General features: G+C 36.2%; 1 protein-coding gene across 1 annotated transcript; it reads right to left on the bottom strand.

The window, feature by feature from the left end:
* Positions 1 to 1,552: 1,552 nt before the first annotated feature.
* LOC125645890 (cytochrome P450 2B15-like) lies at positions 1,553 to 10,959 on the bottom strand. Its single transcript, XM_048871835.2, has 8 exons — positions 10,450 to 10,959; positions 8,712 to 8,940; positions 8,454 to 8,565; positions 6,481 to 6,643; positions 5,824 to 5,960; positions 5,591 to 5,687; positions 4,834 to 5,043; positions 1,553 to 2,293 (listed from the first exon to the last, which is right to left on the bottom strand). Exons 1-8 carry the CDS (start codon positions 10,859 to 10,861, stop codon positions 2,112 to 2,114), a joined length of 1,542 nt encoding a protein of 513 aa, XP_048727792.2. The 5' UTR covers positions 10,862 to 10,959; the 3' UTR covers positions 1,553 to 2,111.
* Positions 10,960 to 16,363: the final 5,404 nt, after the last annotated feature.

Below are 16,363 nucleotides of genomic sequence, written 5' to 3' on the forward strand. Positions count from 1 at the left end.
GCATGACTAAAGTTAACATTTTTATCAAAATATGTTTATCAATGCAGGATCAGTTCAAAATATCACGAAATTTCTGGGTATTTTCATGGTAGATATTGGTACAATCTTATCATGACCAGCCACTTTGGGTGTCTGTCGGATGCTGGGTAACGTTGGACGATCGCTGAATTGAGCTGCATGTTTCACAAAAGCATCATGGATATTTTCATATCCGCTAATGACAACCATCAAATAGGGTCCCACATACATACGGAAAACGTTTCCGTATTTCTTACTAAGTGACAAAAGCTCTAAATGTCGTTTGTTTCCCATACGGATAAATTGAGGTAAATTTCCGATGAATTGGAGCGCAAAAGGTCCCGGTATAGAAGTTCTAGGTCTACCCATCACAAATACCAGTGTCAAGAACACAAGAGTGAAAATAAAGATAGTGGTCATATCGAAGAAATCAAGGAAGGAGACTGAGTACAATTTTACCCAAGAAGAATCCATCACGGATCCCAAAACTTTATCAGACATTCTGTCGTACTGAAAGACTTCACAACGAATGACAACACAGTGATGTTCCCTCTCCGGTTGAATCTGCGCCCATCACAACTCCCAAAAAAGGGCAGAATGTGGGACGGCTATTGCTGAAAGTGATAAATGTTGCTTCTGTGGATCATATCATTTGCATTTCGGTGTCTCTATACATACTAAATAAGATGATTATTTGCGCAATATATGCCCTACGTGTTGCTTCTATAGATAACGAAAAAACTGCATTGCATTAATTCAATATGTCTAGGAACCGGTAAATATTTATTGGGGAGTTGGGACCAGTGCAAAATGCGATAGGACACACATGTTTGTTTGGCTTCCATACCGATAGGACTCCAACTTTTTAAAGTTTTAACACTGGTAGGACAGCAATTTGTTTTGCATATATATATATATATAATTTAAAAGAATAAAATCCAAAATGATCACAAAATAATCAACGATCAGTTCTTTCAAGACAAACTGCCTGAAGAGCCGTAAAGCAAAAGTATTAGCAGGAACTGATCGTTGATTATTATGTGACCATTTTGGATTTTATTCTTTTAAATTATTTAACAACTGTGCCGATTTCTTCAATTATTTTTTGACAAAAAAGTAAAATATAAACAAATCAAGATATTCATTTTACTATTGATCCATTTCACTTACTGATAATGAATTAAAATAAATTCACATAATCATCACACTTCACACACTGCAATGTAGTGCATTGCCTCCATTCTCATTGGAAAAAACCCCAATAAGTTTGATATCTGAATATAAAAATAATACCATAAATCATACAAGATATAAAGGAAAACCCATTTTCTTCGATAATTGGGCGAGATCTGGTATCTTATATGTTAGTGATGTGTTTGATGATGGAATTTTTAAACCGCTAGAACATTATTCAAATATTAATGACAAATCTAACTGGCTATGTGAATACAAAATTATTATGACAATCACGAGAAAAATTCGAGGACTAAACGATTTTTCAAATTCAAGCTGTGTAAATAATCAAAATTGAAACTACAACTTTGATAAATGAAGGATGTTTATATCTATCATTATCCATTTATTGATAACGTTCTGTTTAGTACATGCAAGGTGAAGGTAACGAACAGTGATCAATCTCATAACTCCTACAAGCAATACAGAATAAAGAGTTGGGCAAACAACACTGTGATGGGATATCAGATTATTTACAACATGATATAACTCAGTGTTTTACAGCATGGTTCTTGACAGGAAGTCAAGGTTGAGGTTCATCTGATATATGGGTTTGAAATGTCACACATGCTTTGTACACAACCTTATTTTCAATAATTATCACAATGAATGATGATTTTATAAGAGTATAATAAAGTTAAGTAGTAGAGCACAAATATTAAATCTGCACTCTGTGACTTTGTAGATGATCACAGGATTAATAATCAATTGCTAACTATGCAGTTTTTGGTATGAAATAAGAAGAGTGTGGACAGATTCAATTGTATTTGGTTCTGTTTTACTGTTGCCTTATCTTAAAACCACAAAAATTACACTTTTTGAAATTAGACTGATAGGTTTGTATACATGTATTGTTACATTCACTTCCGCATTTGGACTTTTAATCTGTATGGATGAGCACTCGTGGTGATTCCTGTTAAGCCTTCAAAATTCAATACATCTGTCTCTGACACCTTCATGAAACGAAACTTTTGAATGAGGTTAGAAAACACGATAAACATTTCCGTTCTAGCTAAAGACTCCCCGGGACATATTCTTGGACCTACAAAGAGAATACAAATGGTTTATTAACTTGTACCGTTTATTGAATAGTCATTGTAATAATTATCTAATGAAAGGTGAAAATAACGAACAATGATAAATCTCATAATTCTTATAAGCAATACAAAATAGGTAGTTGTGTAAATTAAGCTTTTCAAGTTTAAGATTCCTAAGTAAATCTATCAATGTAGTCAAGTAGTATGAATTAAGCTTTTCAACTTTTAGATTATTCCTAAGTAAATCTATCAATGTAGTCAAGTAGTGTGAATTAAGCTTTTCATGTTTTAGATTATTCCTAAGTAAATCTATCGGTGTAGTCGAGTAGTGTCAATTAAGGAGGTACTTTACATTGTCATAATGGCCGACTTCCTTTAGAAACATGGAGGAAAATGTAGATATCGGTAATATTTGTCTATTCATTTAAAAAATCATCGCCTAGCTGAGTAGCCCAGTAAGTAAGCACGTCGACTGCTGAACTGTAGATCGCGGGTTCCAGTACAGCAGGGGTTTCTTTTCAGATTGCTGTTTACTAAAACTGCATTTTGTGACTAAATAAAGTAAATTCGAAAGTTTACAATTACATATCCTCAATGTACATATCTTCCACTTTTGATCCATATCAAATTTCTCTTGTGTAGCATATCTCCCTAATGTTTTCATGTTTTAGATTATTCCTAAGTAAATCTGTCGGTGTAGTCAAGTAGTGTAAATTAAGGTTTTCAAGTTTTAAATTCCTAAGTAAATTTATCATTGTAGTCAAGTAGTGTAAAGTAAACCTTTCAAGTTATAGAATCATAAGTAAATCTATCAGTGTAGTCAAGTATGTGAATTAAGCTATTCACGTTTTAAATTCCTAAATGAATCTATCGGTTGATTGATTGAATATTGTTTAACATCCCTCTCGAGAATTTTTCACTCATATGGAGACGTCACCATTGCCGGTGAAGTGCTGCTAGATTTAGGCCTGTGCTCGGCGCTTACGCCTCTGAGCAGGGAGGGATCGTTATCGTGCCACACCTGCTGTGATCCGATCAAGAGGTAGGGCTCACGGTGGGTGTGACCGGTGAGATTGATCACTGTTCCTTATCTTCACCTTTCATAAGTATGTTTGCTGATTATTGAAATGCATATATCGAAAAACCTATGGATGACATAGACAGTAAGAACACAGAGGCCCATGGGTCACATCGCTCACCTGAGTCACCTTGGCCCATATCTGAAGACTTTCCATATATATTTGCATGTAAAACCTTAGTTCCTATCCTGGCTCCAACCTACTCCTGGAGGCCATGCTTTTTACAAACTTGAATCTGCACTATGTCATAAAGCTTTCGTGTAAATGACAACTTCTTTGGCTCAATGGCTCTTGAGAAGAAGATTTTTAAAGATTTTCCCTACATATTTGTTTGTAAAACTTTGATCCCCTTTTGTGGCCTCAACCTACACTCGGGGATCATGATTTGAACAAACTTGAATCTGCACTATCTCAGGAAGCTTTCATGTAAATATAAGCTTTTCTGGCTCAGTGGTTCTTGCGAAGAATTTTTTTAAAAAGATTTTCTCTTTTTATTCCCATGTAAAACTTTGATCCCCTATTGTGACTCCAACCTGCCCCCGGAGGCCATGATTTGAATAAACTTGAATCTGCACTATGTCAGGAAGTTTTCGTGTAAATCTCAGTTCTTCTAGCTCATCGGTTCCTGAGAAGGTTTTTAAAGATTTTCCCTATATATTTCAATGTAAAACTCTGATCCCCTATTGTGGCCCCATCCTACCCCTGGGGGCCATGATTTGAACAAACTTGAATCTGCACTATGTCAAGAAGCACTCATGTAAATGTCAGCTTCTCTGGCCCAATGGTTCTTAAGATGATATTTAAATGACCCTACCCTAATTATTGCATTTTTTGTGATTATCTCCCCTTTGGAGGGGACGTGGCCCTTCATTTGAACAAACTTGAAAGCCCTTCACCCAAGGATCCTGTGTGTCAAGTTTGGTTGAAATTGACCAAGTGGTTCTGGAGAAAAGATGAAAATGTGAAAAGTTTACAACGACGACGGACAACGGACAAATTTTGACCCAAAACACCTAAAAATATGTTCAATGTTGCTAGGTGGATTTCAGGGCAATTATTTCGTTAGATTAAATCATGGATCCTCCATTGAGATGTTTTTCGACGGAAAATCCAATTCTGGAACGAGGTAATTTCTTAGTGGTTGTAAAAACAAAGGTATGACAACACATTTATTGACTGGGTCTCGAACAACATGTGGTTTGTTGGACCTTTGGACCAAAATGTTTTCTGCATCCCCAGGCAACATATCAGTCGTCAGGCCCAATAAAATACATATTAACATCGACCCAAGTCAATAAATATGTAATATATTCAGTAAATATAGATAAGTGTATACATTTACATCATGAACGCAATACTACCCAGAACAACTGAATTTCCATTTATAGTTAGAAATCAACTTCATTCCATACACAAATTATCTTCTAATATGAAATATGATAAACTACCAATGGTTTGATACTCACCTATGGAGAAAGGAATTAAATGGTCTTTCTTTGATATTTTCCCAGTAATTTCGTCAATAAATCTTTCTGGACGGAACTCGTATGGTTGAGAAAAGTTTTCGGGGTCTAAATGTGATGTCGTTAGGAATCCCACAACAATGGAGTTCTTTGGAATCACTTGACCAGCTATTACAACGTCCTCTGTAGCTGTGTGTGGTAGCGATGCATTCGCTATTCATAAGAAAGTTAAAAATGCATTTGAATTTTCAAAAAGTAGTTTAAAACATGTAATATCTTATGAACCTTATACACTGTTCTTGATATCTGATAAGAGGTGATGATGTTGAAAACAATTTTGTTACTGTGCAAATATCTATATACGTTGTAGGACTATATGAGAGTAAATGTGGCACGTTAAAGATCCCTCCCTCCCTAAAGATCGTAATCTCCGAACATAGACCTACATTTTGCAGCTTTCACCGACCACGGTGACATATCCATACGAGTGAAAGTTTCTTGAGAAGGACGTTAAACAACATACATTGTACAATCCGAGATACCACGTAAACGAAATTAATATCATTAAGTATCAAATTTGTGTAAAATCCTGATATCTTTTCTATATATTATACTGTCGTACTACTTAAGAATCATACATGTATCTTTCTATTTAAATACATGAGTATGTATGCATCTACTGTGTATATGCATGCACTGAAGTCAAAGTTTCTGTCAATCTTTCCAAGTTATTGGCCAGGAATTTTAATTTTTTTTATACCAATGTTTGCTAATCTCTGCACTTCCATTAGCGTGGCTTCAACATAAGGAATGTTTGTCCTGTCGGATAGACGCACCTCTCTTTCCACACCAATAACCTGATGAAAGTATCAAAACTTTATACATGTATACATTTAACTTAAATAAAAAATACAATAGTAAATGTTACATAAATGTTTTAAAGAATCCACTATAAGGATCGGATTAAAAATTATACATGCATATAGGATTCACCTTCTTTATTTCTTCATAACATTTCCGTTGAACCTCGGGGTAACTTATCATATACAAAAAGGTCCAATCCAGGGATGTTCCTGTAGTTTCAGTGCCAGCTGTGAAAAGTTCCATGATGACACCGAACATGTGATGAACTACAAAATGATAAAGATTTACATGTATCAACGAAAGGTGAAGATAACGAACAGTGATCAATCTCATAACTCCGATAAGGAATACAAAATAAAGAGTTGGGTAAACACGGATCCTTGTGCGTACCAGAGGTGGGATCAGGTGCCTAGGAGATCAATGTTACGTTTTTGCAATATTCTGAAAGGTTGTAGACAATGAATAGCGAATATTCTCAAAATACCTACAAGGAATTCAAAATTAAAAGTAGGGGAAAAACCGGACCCCTGGATATACCAGAGATGGAATCATGTGCCTAGGAGGAGTAAGCATCTCTGTCGACCGGTCACACCCGCAGTGAGCCCTATATCTTAGTCAGGTAACTGTGTAATCTTTAGTCAAAATTAGTGTGTAAAGAACGGCTTAACATGAAACACGTCAGACTGTATTTGACCCAATGAGGGTTTTTTTCGTAATGATATGAGGCCTTTTTTGTAACGTCATGTGTATAAGTTAAGTCACAAATCCACATCAGGGTTAACTCACCTTTTCCTTCTATTCCCCCGTCTTCTCTCTCTGCTTGAATATACAGATCTATGAAATCTCTGATGTTATTTTCATCATAAGTTTTCTCGTGCTCTGCAATCTGACGTCGAACGTATTCCAATACAGCATCTCTTGCTTTTTGCCTCTCCTTCGCGACAGTCCTCTAAATCATAAAGGCAATGATACTTGTATTCCTTTTGTATATTGTTCAGATCTTTGGTCGCCCTGAACATTTATCATTTGATACAATATACTTTACTTCATAATTAGGGGCGCCCGATACCTGCCGTGTTTTAAATGGAGTCGTGCATAAACCTCGGAAATCACATTGATGTTAGATATGTTTATTCAAATTTTCTATGTTTTCTGAGCTTTTCTTTAAGGAAATATATTTCGACAAAGTCACTGTAAGTTAAAGAAATAGAAAGAATAAACTCTTAAAATGAAGTTTACGAAAGATAGTTTATTGCTGACGTCATATTTCTAAAACTGGTGTTCAATGTGATCATGGTTTAGACGCATCAAAATTAAAGTTAATCTTTAAAAATATTTCAAATCAAAGCTTTTGAATACAACTGCACAAGATGCTACAACTAAGTATTTACTGGTTCAATACTGATCCCATTGGATGCAAACATATCACACACGTCAATTGCTAAACCCCATCCAGTTGAAAAATTTGGTGTCAATTCAAATTTTGAAAGGGTTTGGCAGGGACTATGTTTTGAGGCGGAAGGATTGATTAATCAAAAAGATCTAAATTCACATAATATTACAGTTTCTGTTTCATCAAATATATCTTCTATTTTTATACTCCTATATGTGTATTTCAGTTTTATAATTCATGATACAAGTAGTTGAGACTTGGAACTAGCTCCAATGTTCTAATTTATTAATTTAGTTGATATATGTTTTCCAAACAGAAAACCGATTATTAAAGAAGTTTAAATTTATTTACTCGAAATTTAGCATGAAAAATTCAGCATTATCGCCAAAAATTCAAAAATTTGATCTCCAAACCCCACTTTTTTTTTTAGTTCTAGTTCAAGACAAGACCTTGAAAATTATATGAAATATTAGAAATTGACATTACTCCTAATATGTCCTTTTAAACACTCAAATTTGATATCGTAAATTTTTTCGTATTTCAAGTGCAAAAAGGTCATTATTCATTTCCATTACTAGTATCAAACTTTTTGTATATCTGAACTGTTAGAAGACATGATTATGTATCTATTTTATGTAATGATTGATTTGTGTTGTTTATGTTGTGTTGACACCAACAGATCAATCAAGTTTAATTGAATACCTCATACAGTGTAACTGCAAATAGGTGATGTTTAGAACACTATAGCTCAATAACAAGCATTGCGACCCTAGTTTTTCTTTTTAATTTCCTAATTTTCCTTCAATGTAGAAATAAAAAATACGCTTCCCAAAAAATTGACATTACTCCAAATCTCAGCTGCGAACTTCCTTAATTGTTTGCCTTAAGCTGTGAAACTAGATATGTACGATGCTTTTAACTGAAATACACATTCCCAGCATGAGGATTGAAAAACACCTGTAACTGACTTATCTATGAGTTATAATCATATTTTTATAATCATATGGTTATATTTGATATAAGTAAAATAATTAAGTATATATAGTTTATGGTATTTAACTAAGAACAAAATCCTTTGAAATATCGCCGTCCTGTGGGGATCTGGGTTAGAATAGGTCTTCAGTACCCCTTGCTTGTCGTAAGCGACGACTAAATGGGGCGGTTAGGATGAGACTGAATGAACCGAGGTCTCGTGTCCCAGCCGTTGCGGCACGATAAAGATCCCTCCCGGCTCAAAGGCCATAAGCGCCGAACAAAGACCTAAATTTTTCAACCCTTCACCAGCAATGGTGACGTCTCATATGAGTGAAAGACTTTAGAGAGGGACGATAAACAATATACAATCAATCAATAAATTTTGTCTTACCCCTCCCAACTGTAAAAAGCTAGGGATTGATTGCAAAACTGCCCCAGGCCCTTTAAATAAGACGTCAAACGCATCAATCAAACCCAGGAATTTCTCGTCATCATGTGGATACCTACAAAAATAATCAGCACCAAACGTTGTAAATCTCAGCATTCGATGCAAGCGTTATTGAAATTAGTAATTCTTTGTACTTGTAAACTTGCGGAATATTGAAACCGTTCCTTGGAAACAGATAAAGGACTTCTTAAATTTATGTACCTGAATCCAAAAACCACGTGATGAATAACGTTACTGATGGATGTCGTCATCATCCGCTTAACGTCTGCTATCGCTTCACCTTCCTTGGAGGCGAAAATGTCACCGAGTAATTTTGCCTCGTCTTGGATAACTTCCTCCAGAGATTTCTTCCCAACACCGAAATCGCGCATACTGTGTAGGGCAAACCGACGTATTTTTTTCCAGTTTTCCCCATTAGCCCACACAAGACCTGAAAAAAAGAAAGGTAAAGGAATGCTAATATTGAATACATCTATGGTTCTGCACTGATGTCTATTGGACGTGAGCTTTTGAATCGTTTAGACTAAACACGAAACATTTTATCTGTGACATCACCACGTCTATCGTAAGCAATATTATTCCAGATTTAAACTACTTGAAGTATAAATCAAAAGTCGTAAATAAGATACACTGAGATGCTAAAATATTTCAGTGAGTTCGAGCTCCACTCTTGCCATGGCCACGTCAAACCTAAGACGTTAAACATTGATAGTGATTGCTCCGTCACCAAACCCTCGGCATTTAGAACTAAGAATCACGGGTCTTTCGGATATGACCTTAAAAACGGTGGTCCCGTGACACGGCAGGCGTTGGTACAGTAAAGAACCCTCACTGCTACAGCCACGAGCGCTAAGCATAGGTCTAAATTTGTGGTAACTTCTGACACCTACAGCTGGTGACGTCTCTATATGAATGACAAATTATCGACAAGACGTAAAAAATCAATCAATCGACTACTTCTACTTCAATTTTCCACCAAAATGTTCATTTACCCCCTCCCCTCTCTAAAACAAAAAACAAAACAAGAGATGTTTGTAAAGCACATATCCCCCCCCCCCATAGTGCAAAATTGAAAATGGTTATACACACACATCATTTAATTGATAGTAGCATCATCAATTCAAAATATTGAGCAGACAATATTTTCCTATGTCAAGAGTGGATTGACCATGTGACTTAAAATCAATAGGGGTAATCTACTCCTTATGCTGTAGCAGTGTACCAAGTTTGGTGTCAATCAAGCAAATAATTCTTAAAGTATAGGGGATAATATATCACTATGTCCAGTTTAACCTTTGACCTTTGACTATGTGACCCCGAAATCAATAGTGGCCATCTTCTCCTGAAGATGTACTAGTGTACCAAGTTTGATGTCTGTCAAGCAAAGGGTTATCAAGCTATTGAGCAACAGTATATTCTTATGTCCAGTTTGACCCTTGACCTTTGCCCATGTGACCTCAAAATCAATACGGGTTATCTTCTCCTGAAGATGTACCAATGTACCAAGTTTGACATCTGTCAAGCAAACGGTTCTCAAGATATTGAGCGGACAGTATATTATTCATATTATTCCTGTGTCCAGAGTAGATTGACCCTTGACCTTTGGACCTGAAAAACAATAGGGGTCCTCTTCTACTCATAACCAACCCACATATGAAATATCATTACGATCAAGTGAATGGTTCTCAAGATATTGAGCGGATAACATGTGGTCTACTGACCCACCGACCGACAGGTGCAAACCAATATGCCCTTCTTTCAAGGGGGGCATAATCATATCTGTAATGACATGCAATATTTTGGCGTCAGAACATTTTCACATGATTAAAAAAAACATTACATTGAAAAATAGATTAATCTTTAACCTCAAATTTAGCGTTATAACTAAAATTAGATTATTGGGATTTTACATAATATATTCAATCAAAGATAATCTTACCGTGGCCAGTCTTTTTCATCCTCTTTTGAATGTTGGGTAACCAGTTTGGACGATTGCTGAATTGAGCTGCATGTTTCACAAACGCATCATGGATATTTTCATATCCGCTAATAAAAACCATCAAATAGGGTCCCACATACATACGGAAAACGTTTCCGTATTTCTTGCGAAGTGACAAAAGTTCTAAATGTCGTTTGTTTCCCATAAGTATAAATTGAGGTAAATTTCCGATGAATGGGAGCGCAAAAGGTCCCGGTATAGAAGTTCTAGGTCTACCCATCACAAATATCAGTGTCAAGAACACAAGAGTGAAAATAAAGATAGTCGTCATATCGAAGAAATGAAGGAAGGAGACCGAGTACAATTTTACCCAAGAAGAATCCATCACGAATCCCAAAACTGTATCAGACATTCTGTCGTACTGAAAGGCTTCACTACGAATGACAACGCAGTAATGTTTCTCCAGTCGAATCTACGTCCGTTACAACTCCCAAACAAGGGCAGAATGTGGGACGGCTATTGCTGAAAGTGATAGATGCATGTTGCTTCTGTGGATCGTGTTATTTGCATTACGGTATCTCCATACATACTAATAAGATGATTATTTGTACAATATATGCCTCACATGTTCTTTAAATGGGTTTTATAGATAGTGAAATAAACCACACTGCATTAATTCAATGTTTACGCAAAGGTTCGCTCAGGGACACCGACCTACATTTTGACTCGCAGTTGTTAGAGGTGACAAACTAGCTTGAATTAATGAGGTTGTTAATAATACTATAGATTGCATTGACAGATTTAAAGCGAGTACCCTTTTTTCGACCCATTTAAATTCATAAACTTACCTGTATATTTGTGCATATGTATTTGTGTGTGTTTTATTGTTGGAGTTTTATTAATTTTTTGGGTGAAACTTGCAATTTTTGTGGCCTCGACTCAACTAATATAGATCAATTGTTTATACAATAAATACTAGTAATCTCTTGATCTTTGACTTGCATTGAAAAGGAAAAGTTGCTTAAAATTTACATCAAAGTTTCATGACGTTCAATTGGATCATGATAATTGAGAATATATTGTAAAATTCATGAAAATATTATGAATGAGAATCAATTAATTATGAGGATTAGCCCTAGGACCCCCAGGGTTAGCCTGACTGGCGACTTACATATAAACCTCCAAGCCCCTTTCTCGCGAAATCCTGAATCCGTCACTGATATATATATATATATATATATATATATATATATATATGTCAGTAAATTGTAATATTTATTATAATGATTGTATGTACTCGTGTACCAGCATTTTCCTCTAGCCCACTCCACCCGTGAAACTGACTTCATGTGTATTGCATGTTGTCACGTGCAAAGGAGAAAATTCACAGTGTGTAGTTGGGCATCCTGTCTTATCTGAAGACTGAATAAAGAATATGCCATTCCCTAGTCTAGGTCACCTACACGTTTGTCAATGCAGTGTTCTACGAGACAAACGTCTAGGAGCATTCTACGATAAACATTTACACTCCATAACGAGGCTTATCCGAATTCTGATAAAGCAGCTGATTGGCTGATGCATAACGATGACGGACGCAGTCGAACAGAAGATAAACAAAGTTTTATCAGATTTAAAAATCGAATTCTCGCTGAAACCTTTACAGAAAGAGTGTTTACTTAAATTAGCAAATAGGTCAGATGTGTTGGAAGTATTACCAACAGGCTATGGGAAATCGCTATTGTATACGATTCTACCGCAATTAATGTTTGAAGAAGACCTGCATAGTAATACTAGTTCTCGTGAAGTCAGCATAATTCTGGTCATATCGTCACTGGTTTCTCTAATGAAGGACCAAGTTTCGAACTTGCAAAAACACAACGTTTGCTTTCTTTAGAACAAGCGACACATAAACTGACATTTGGAACAACAGTTGTGCTCTTTGTTTTCTTCGGTGTCGCCATTTCAGTTTTTCGATAGCGCCCCCTCGTGGTTTAATATTTTTAAATAGAACGCTCCAAGGCGTTTGAGTGGGAAGTCAAACGGCTTGCGTGACCTAGGCTAGCCATTCCCACGTGACGTATCATGACTATGGAAAGGAATCACCGCCATAATTCTATGTATTCTTGTATTCTCAATTCGAACCTTTATTTTACAATATGACATTTTTAATTCCATGTTACATTAAAACATTTCTTCTCAATTTCATTTTACTACATGACATCTATTTCAATTCCATGTCACATTATTAAAACGGTATTTCAATTTTCCATTTGCTTTTATATTGCTTCATTCCCATATTGTTTTTATCATTCACATAAAAAAGTGGTTAGAGTACATATAACAAAGGTAAAATACTTTTATCTTAAGCTTGGTGTAAATAATTTTCTAGGGCATCATGGAATTTTAATCTGGTTCAAACAACCATGGGGGTTTCAAAAATGTCATTCTAAATGGCGTATAACACCTTCGCTTGTGCTAGTTTGCTTTTATCTGATCTCATAATTCTAAATGACGTATAACATCTTCACTTGTTCTAGTTTGTTTTTATCCGATCTCATCAAAATTCGCTCTAAATGTATAGGACATGTAAGTATGAACACACATGCGCCATCAGCTTGTATATTGCGGATATCGTATGTGTATGTTCCGCCAGCGTATCCATTATTGTAACACCTTACACTGTGACATGATAAGAGCAGGGCCGTAAATTACATGGAGGCGGAGGAGGCAGCTGCCTCCTCCAACTTTTGAGCCAAAAAAAAATTAAAATTTAAAGTTCATTAGAATTTATGTTGTTTCCAATAACTAAGAACATAATACCTCCCTTAAAAAGCATTCCAAATCTTTCTTTTAGAATGAGTTAGTCAAGTAACATCTTAGAAGGCCCTAGAATCAAGGATTTTGCACGAAACGTGTTCATTGTGCACAAAATGTGCTCAGCGTCTGGGGGCCCCCAGACCCCGGCCTAATTTCCTGCCTCCTCCAAATTGAAGGTTAATTTACGGCCCTGTAAGAGTACTGACAGAATGAGGTAACACGCACAGTAATTGTAAAACAGGATGCCATGTCAGATACTGGATATTTCTACGGATCCGTCTGCTTAGTGATGTATTTCCTTGCCAAATTGCATGTAGCATTTTAGCTGTCTGCGACTCTCGTTTACGTCCAAGAAGTATGATATATATTTGGCTTGCATTTCATGGGGAGAGGAGGAGAGACCATCGTATCTTCTTGGACTTTTCCGGCAAGGGAAAAAAACGTTTTTCCGAGTTGCAATGTAAAGAGAGAGAGAGAGAGAGAGAGAGAGAGAGAGAGAGAGAGAGAGAAGGGGGGTTAGCTACATGTACTTACTTATATGTAAGTCAAACCATCATGTCGCTGTAGCTGAGTATTAGAAAAGTTAGAACATGATAAAGTATTTCATACAGATAGCAGAATAGTGACAAAACATTCTGTTAAAAGAAATATTACATGATTGATTTTACTTGTATAAGGGTTTCGTAAACGCGGGCACTTGTTTTGATTGATTGATTTATATTGTTTAACTCCCACCCGCGAATTTTTCACTCATATGGAGACATTACCATTGCCAGTGAAGGGCTGCAAAATTTAGGCCTATGCTCAGCGCTTATTGCCATTGAGCAGGGAAGGGTCTTTATCGATTCGTACCACACGTGCTGTGACACGGTACTTCGGTTTTTGTGGTCTCATCCGAAGGACCGCCCCATTTAGTTGCTTCTTACGACAAGCAAGGGGTACTGAAAATCTATGATTCTAACCGGGATACCAACGGGAAGGCACCTGTGTTTTGTCTCAAAGGAAAATGTTGAATATTACGCAGTGCACTCAGCACTTGGCTCATCTGAAGTTAAAATGTTTGAGTGAGTTAGCTTTGAGTTTTAAATTCCATTTTTAAAAAAGTTTCTCTATTTGACAACTTCACACTGAATGTCGGTAAAGATTCGTATTCCATGTATTGAATTCACGACGATTTGAAAATCATACAGTCGACTCAGGCAAATAAATGGTAATCGCGGATTACGTAGTACTACTGGTATTTTTCTTTTTAAAAAAGATGAACGGTTGCGCACAAGTAATAATAATTTGGAATTTTGTTTTACTCATTCTTCTATGAGATTGAAGTTTAAGAGTTCATGCATCGCAGATCCTTGATAGTCGTGTTGGTCTACCTGTCACGAGGATCAGTGACTGATCCGTGCGTCTGGATGTGCAGAGAGGATAAGCTCTACATTTTAACAAGGACAAGTTTCTAAAATTCCAGTACCTCAACAAAGCAAAACGACCATTTTCATGGCTTCACCGTGTACAATGCCACATGTGGGGACCGTGATTGGTGTAGAGCGGGGTTGTGATTTCGAAGCGACAAAAGTAGGTCGGTAAGTATTCAAAGACTTATTGTGTTTAATTAAAATAAATCTAGAAAGCCAAAAATATTGCACGGAAGACAATAATTATTGACAAGCTAGCACTTGGAATTGGGGAGTCCAGAACTCTTTCGAAATGCTCAAACACTTCGACAATATACAGGTAGGGTAGGCGCCGGGTATATTTTTTGGTGTATCTCTTAAGTTTTCTTGATTCCTACTGCATAAAGTCCAAGTTTTTCAACCAGAAACATTCCCTTTGAATGGTAACTCAATATTCTTCTGAAGAAACCAACACAAAATCATGGTATGCCGAGTATTTGACTGAAAATCCTGTGTGGCGTAGGGGGATGAGAATCTTGTGGCGTAGGGGAATCGAGACTTCTTTCAATATTAGCAAAGTTCACATCTTCAACATTACATGTGAATACATGCATTGCTTTTGTTCAAAATATTATAAAGAAAAGTCTCAAATCATTTTGTTCAAAGAAAGGCATTAAAGGGTACATAAGTGAAATTGCCATGCATGTGTAACGGATTTTTGTGTACTGGTATGGGACATACGATAATGTCGGGTAGAATACAAATGTATATCATCGAAAACACCGGAGGTACTGTCGAAATGATATAAAACCCTATGAATACGGCGCAAACTTGCAGCTGTGAGTTAGTCTGACGAAGAGTGTTACAGCGTTAACATCGGTGAGATTAACATCGAAGTATTAGATAGTTTACTATATAGGCTTAAGAGTTTGGCAGTGTTAGTAAGTCACCATTGCTATGCGATATGCTTAACATTGTCAATGTATGTTCCTTGATATGATTTAGTGAAGTAACTTTGGTCGCTTTGGGATCTAATACGGGTTATGAGCAACGCTTGTTGCTTGGGTTATATGTAACGTTGCTTCAAGATCAAAGCACCGCGGTCGCTTTGATGTGACTTGGCTGAAGAAACCATTGTTGTTTGATTGTTAGTTTGAAAGAAGCCGAGTGATACATGTAACTCCGTACACATGAATCAATGATTTATTAACGTAGATAATTTTCTATTGGGTTTATATGTATATAATCGTTTCTAAGTAGAATGTGTATATATGTGCATCTATTGTTGATAAATTCAAATCCTCAGCAAGTTATCTGAGGGAACCCTGTTGTAAATAATATAATAATGGTAGCTAGATAGGTTACACGTTACACATGGTTGACGTTTTCCATATGTTTAATAAAGTTAATTATTTTTTGTAGAGTAAAATGGATAGCAGTTTTATGTATCACGTAGAAGAAGTGGATTCTCAAACAACCCAGCACGTACAATGTCATGTATGTGATGTATGCGGGAAGCATTATAACGTCAAAATCAAACCTCACACGTAACCTAGAGTCACATCTTGTGAACACTGTGGTAGAACGTTTCCTTGTAAATATAACTTGGCGAGACACAAAAATATTCATGATACACTTTTGTTTTGTCCACATTGTGAAGAAAAGTACAATACCAAACAGTCATTGGATTCACATAAATATTTAAA

Source organism: Ostrea edulis, chromosome 9, assembly GCF_947568905.1.
Source record: "Ostrea edulis chromosome 9, xbOstEdul1.1, whole genome shotgun sequence".
Classification (NCBI taxonomy): domain Eukaryota; kingdom Metazoa; phylum Mollusca; class Bivalvia; order Ostreida; family Ostreidae; genus Ostrea; species Ostrea edulis.

Coding starts and splice junctions, on each gene's coding strand:
- LOC125645890 (XM_048871835.2), bottom strand. CDS start 10,861: ATGTCTGATACAGTTTTGGGATTCGTGATGGATTCTTCTTGGGTAAAA. Junction 6,644..8,453: donor GCTTTTTACAGTTGGGAGGG/GTAAGACAAAAT, acceptor TTTATGATTTAG/AGGACTGTCGCGAAGGAGAG. Junction 5,044..5,590: donor GCAGAGATTAGCAAACATTG/GTATAAAAAAAA, acceptor TCTTATGAATAG/CGAATGCATCGCTACCACAC.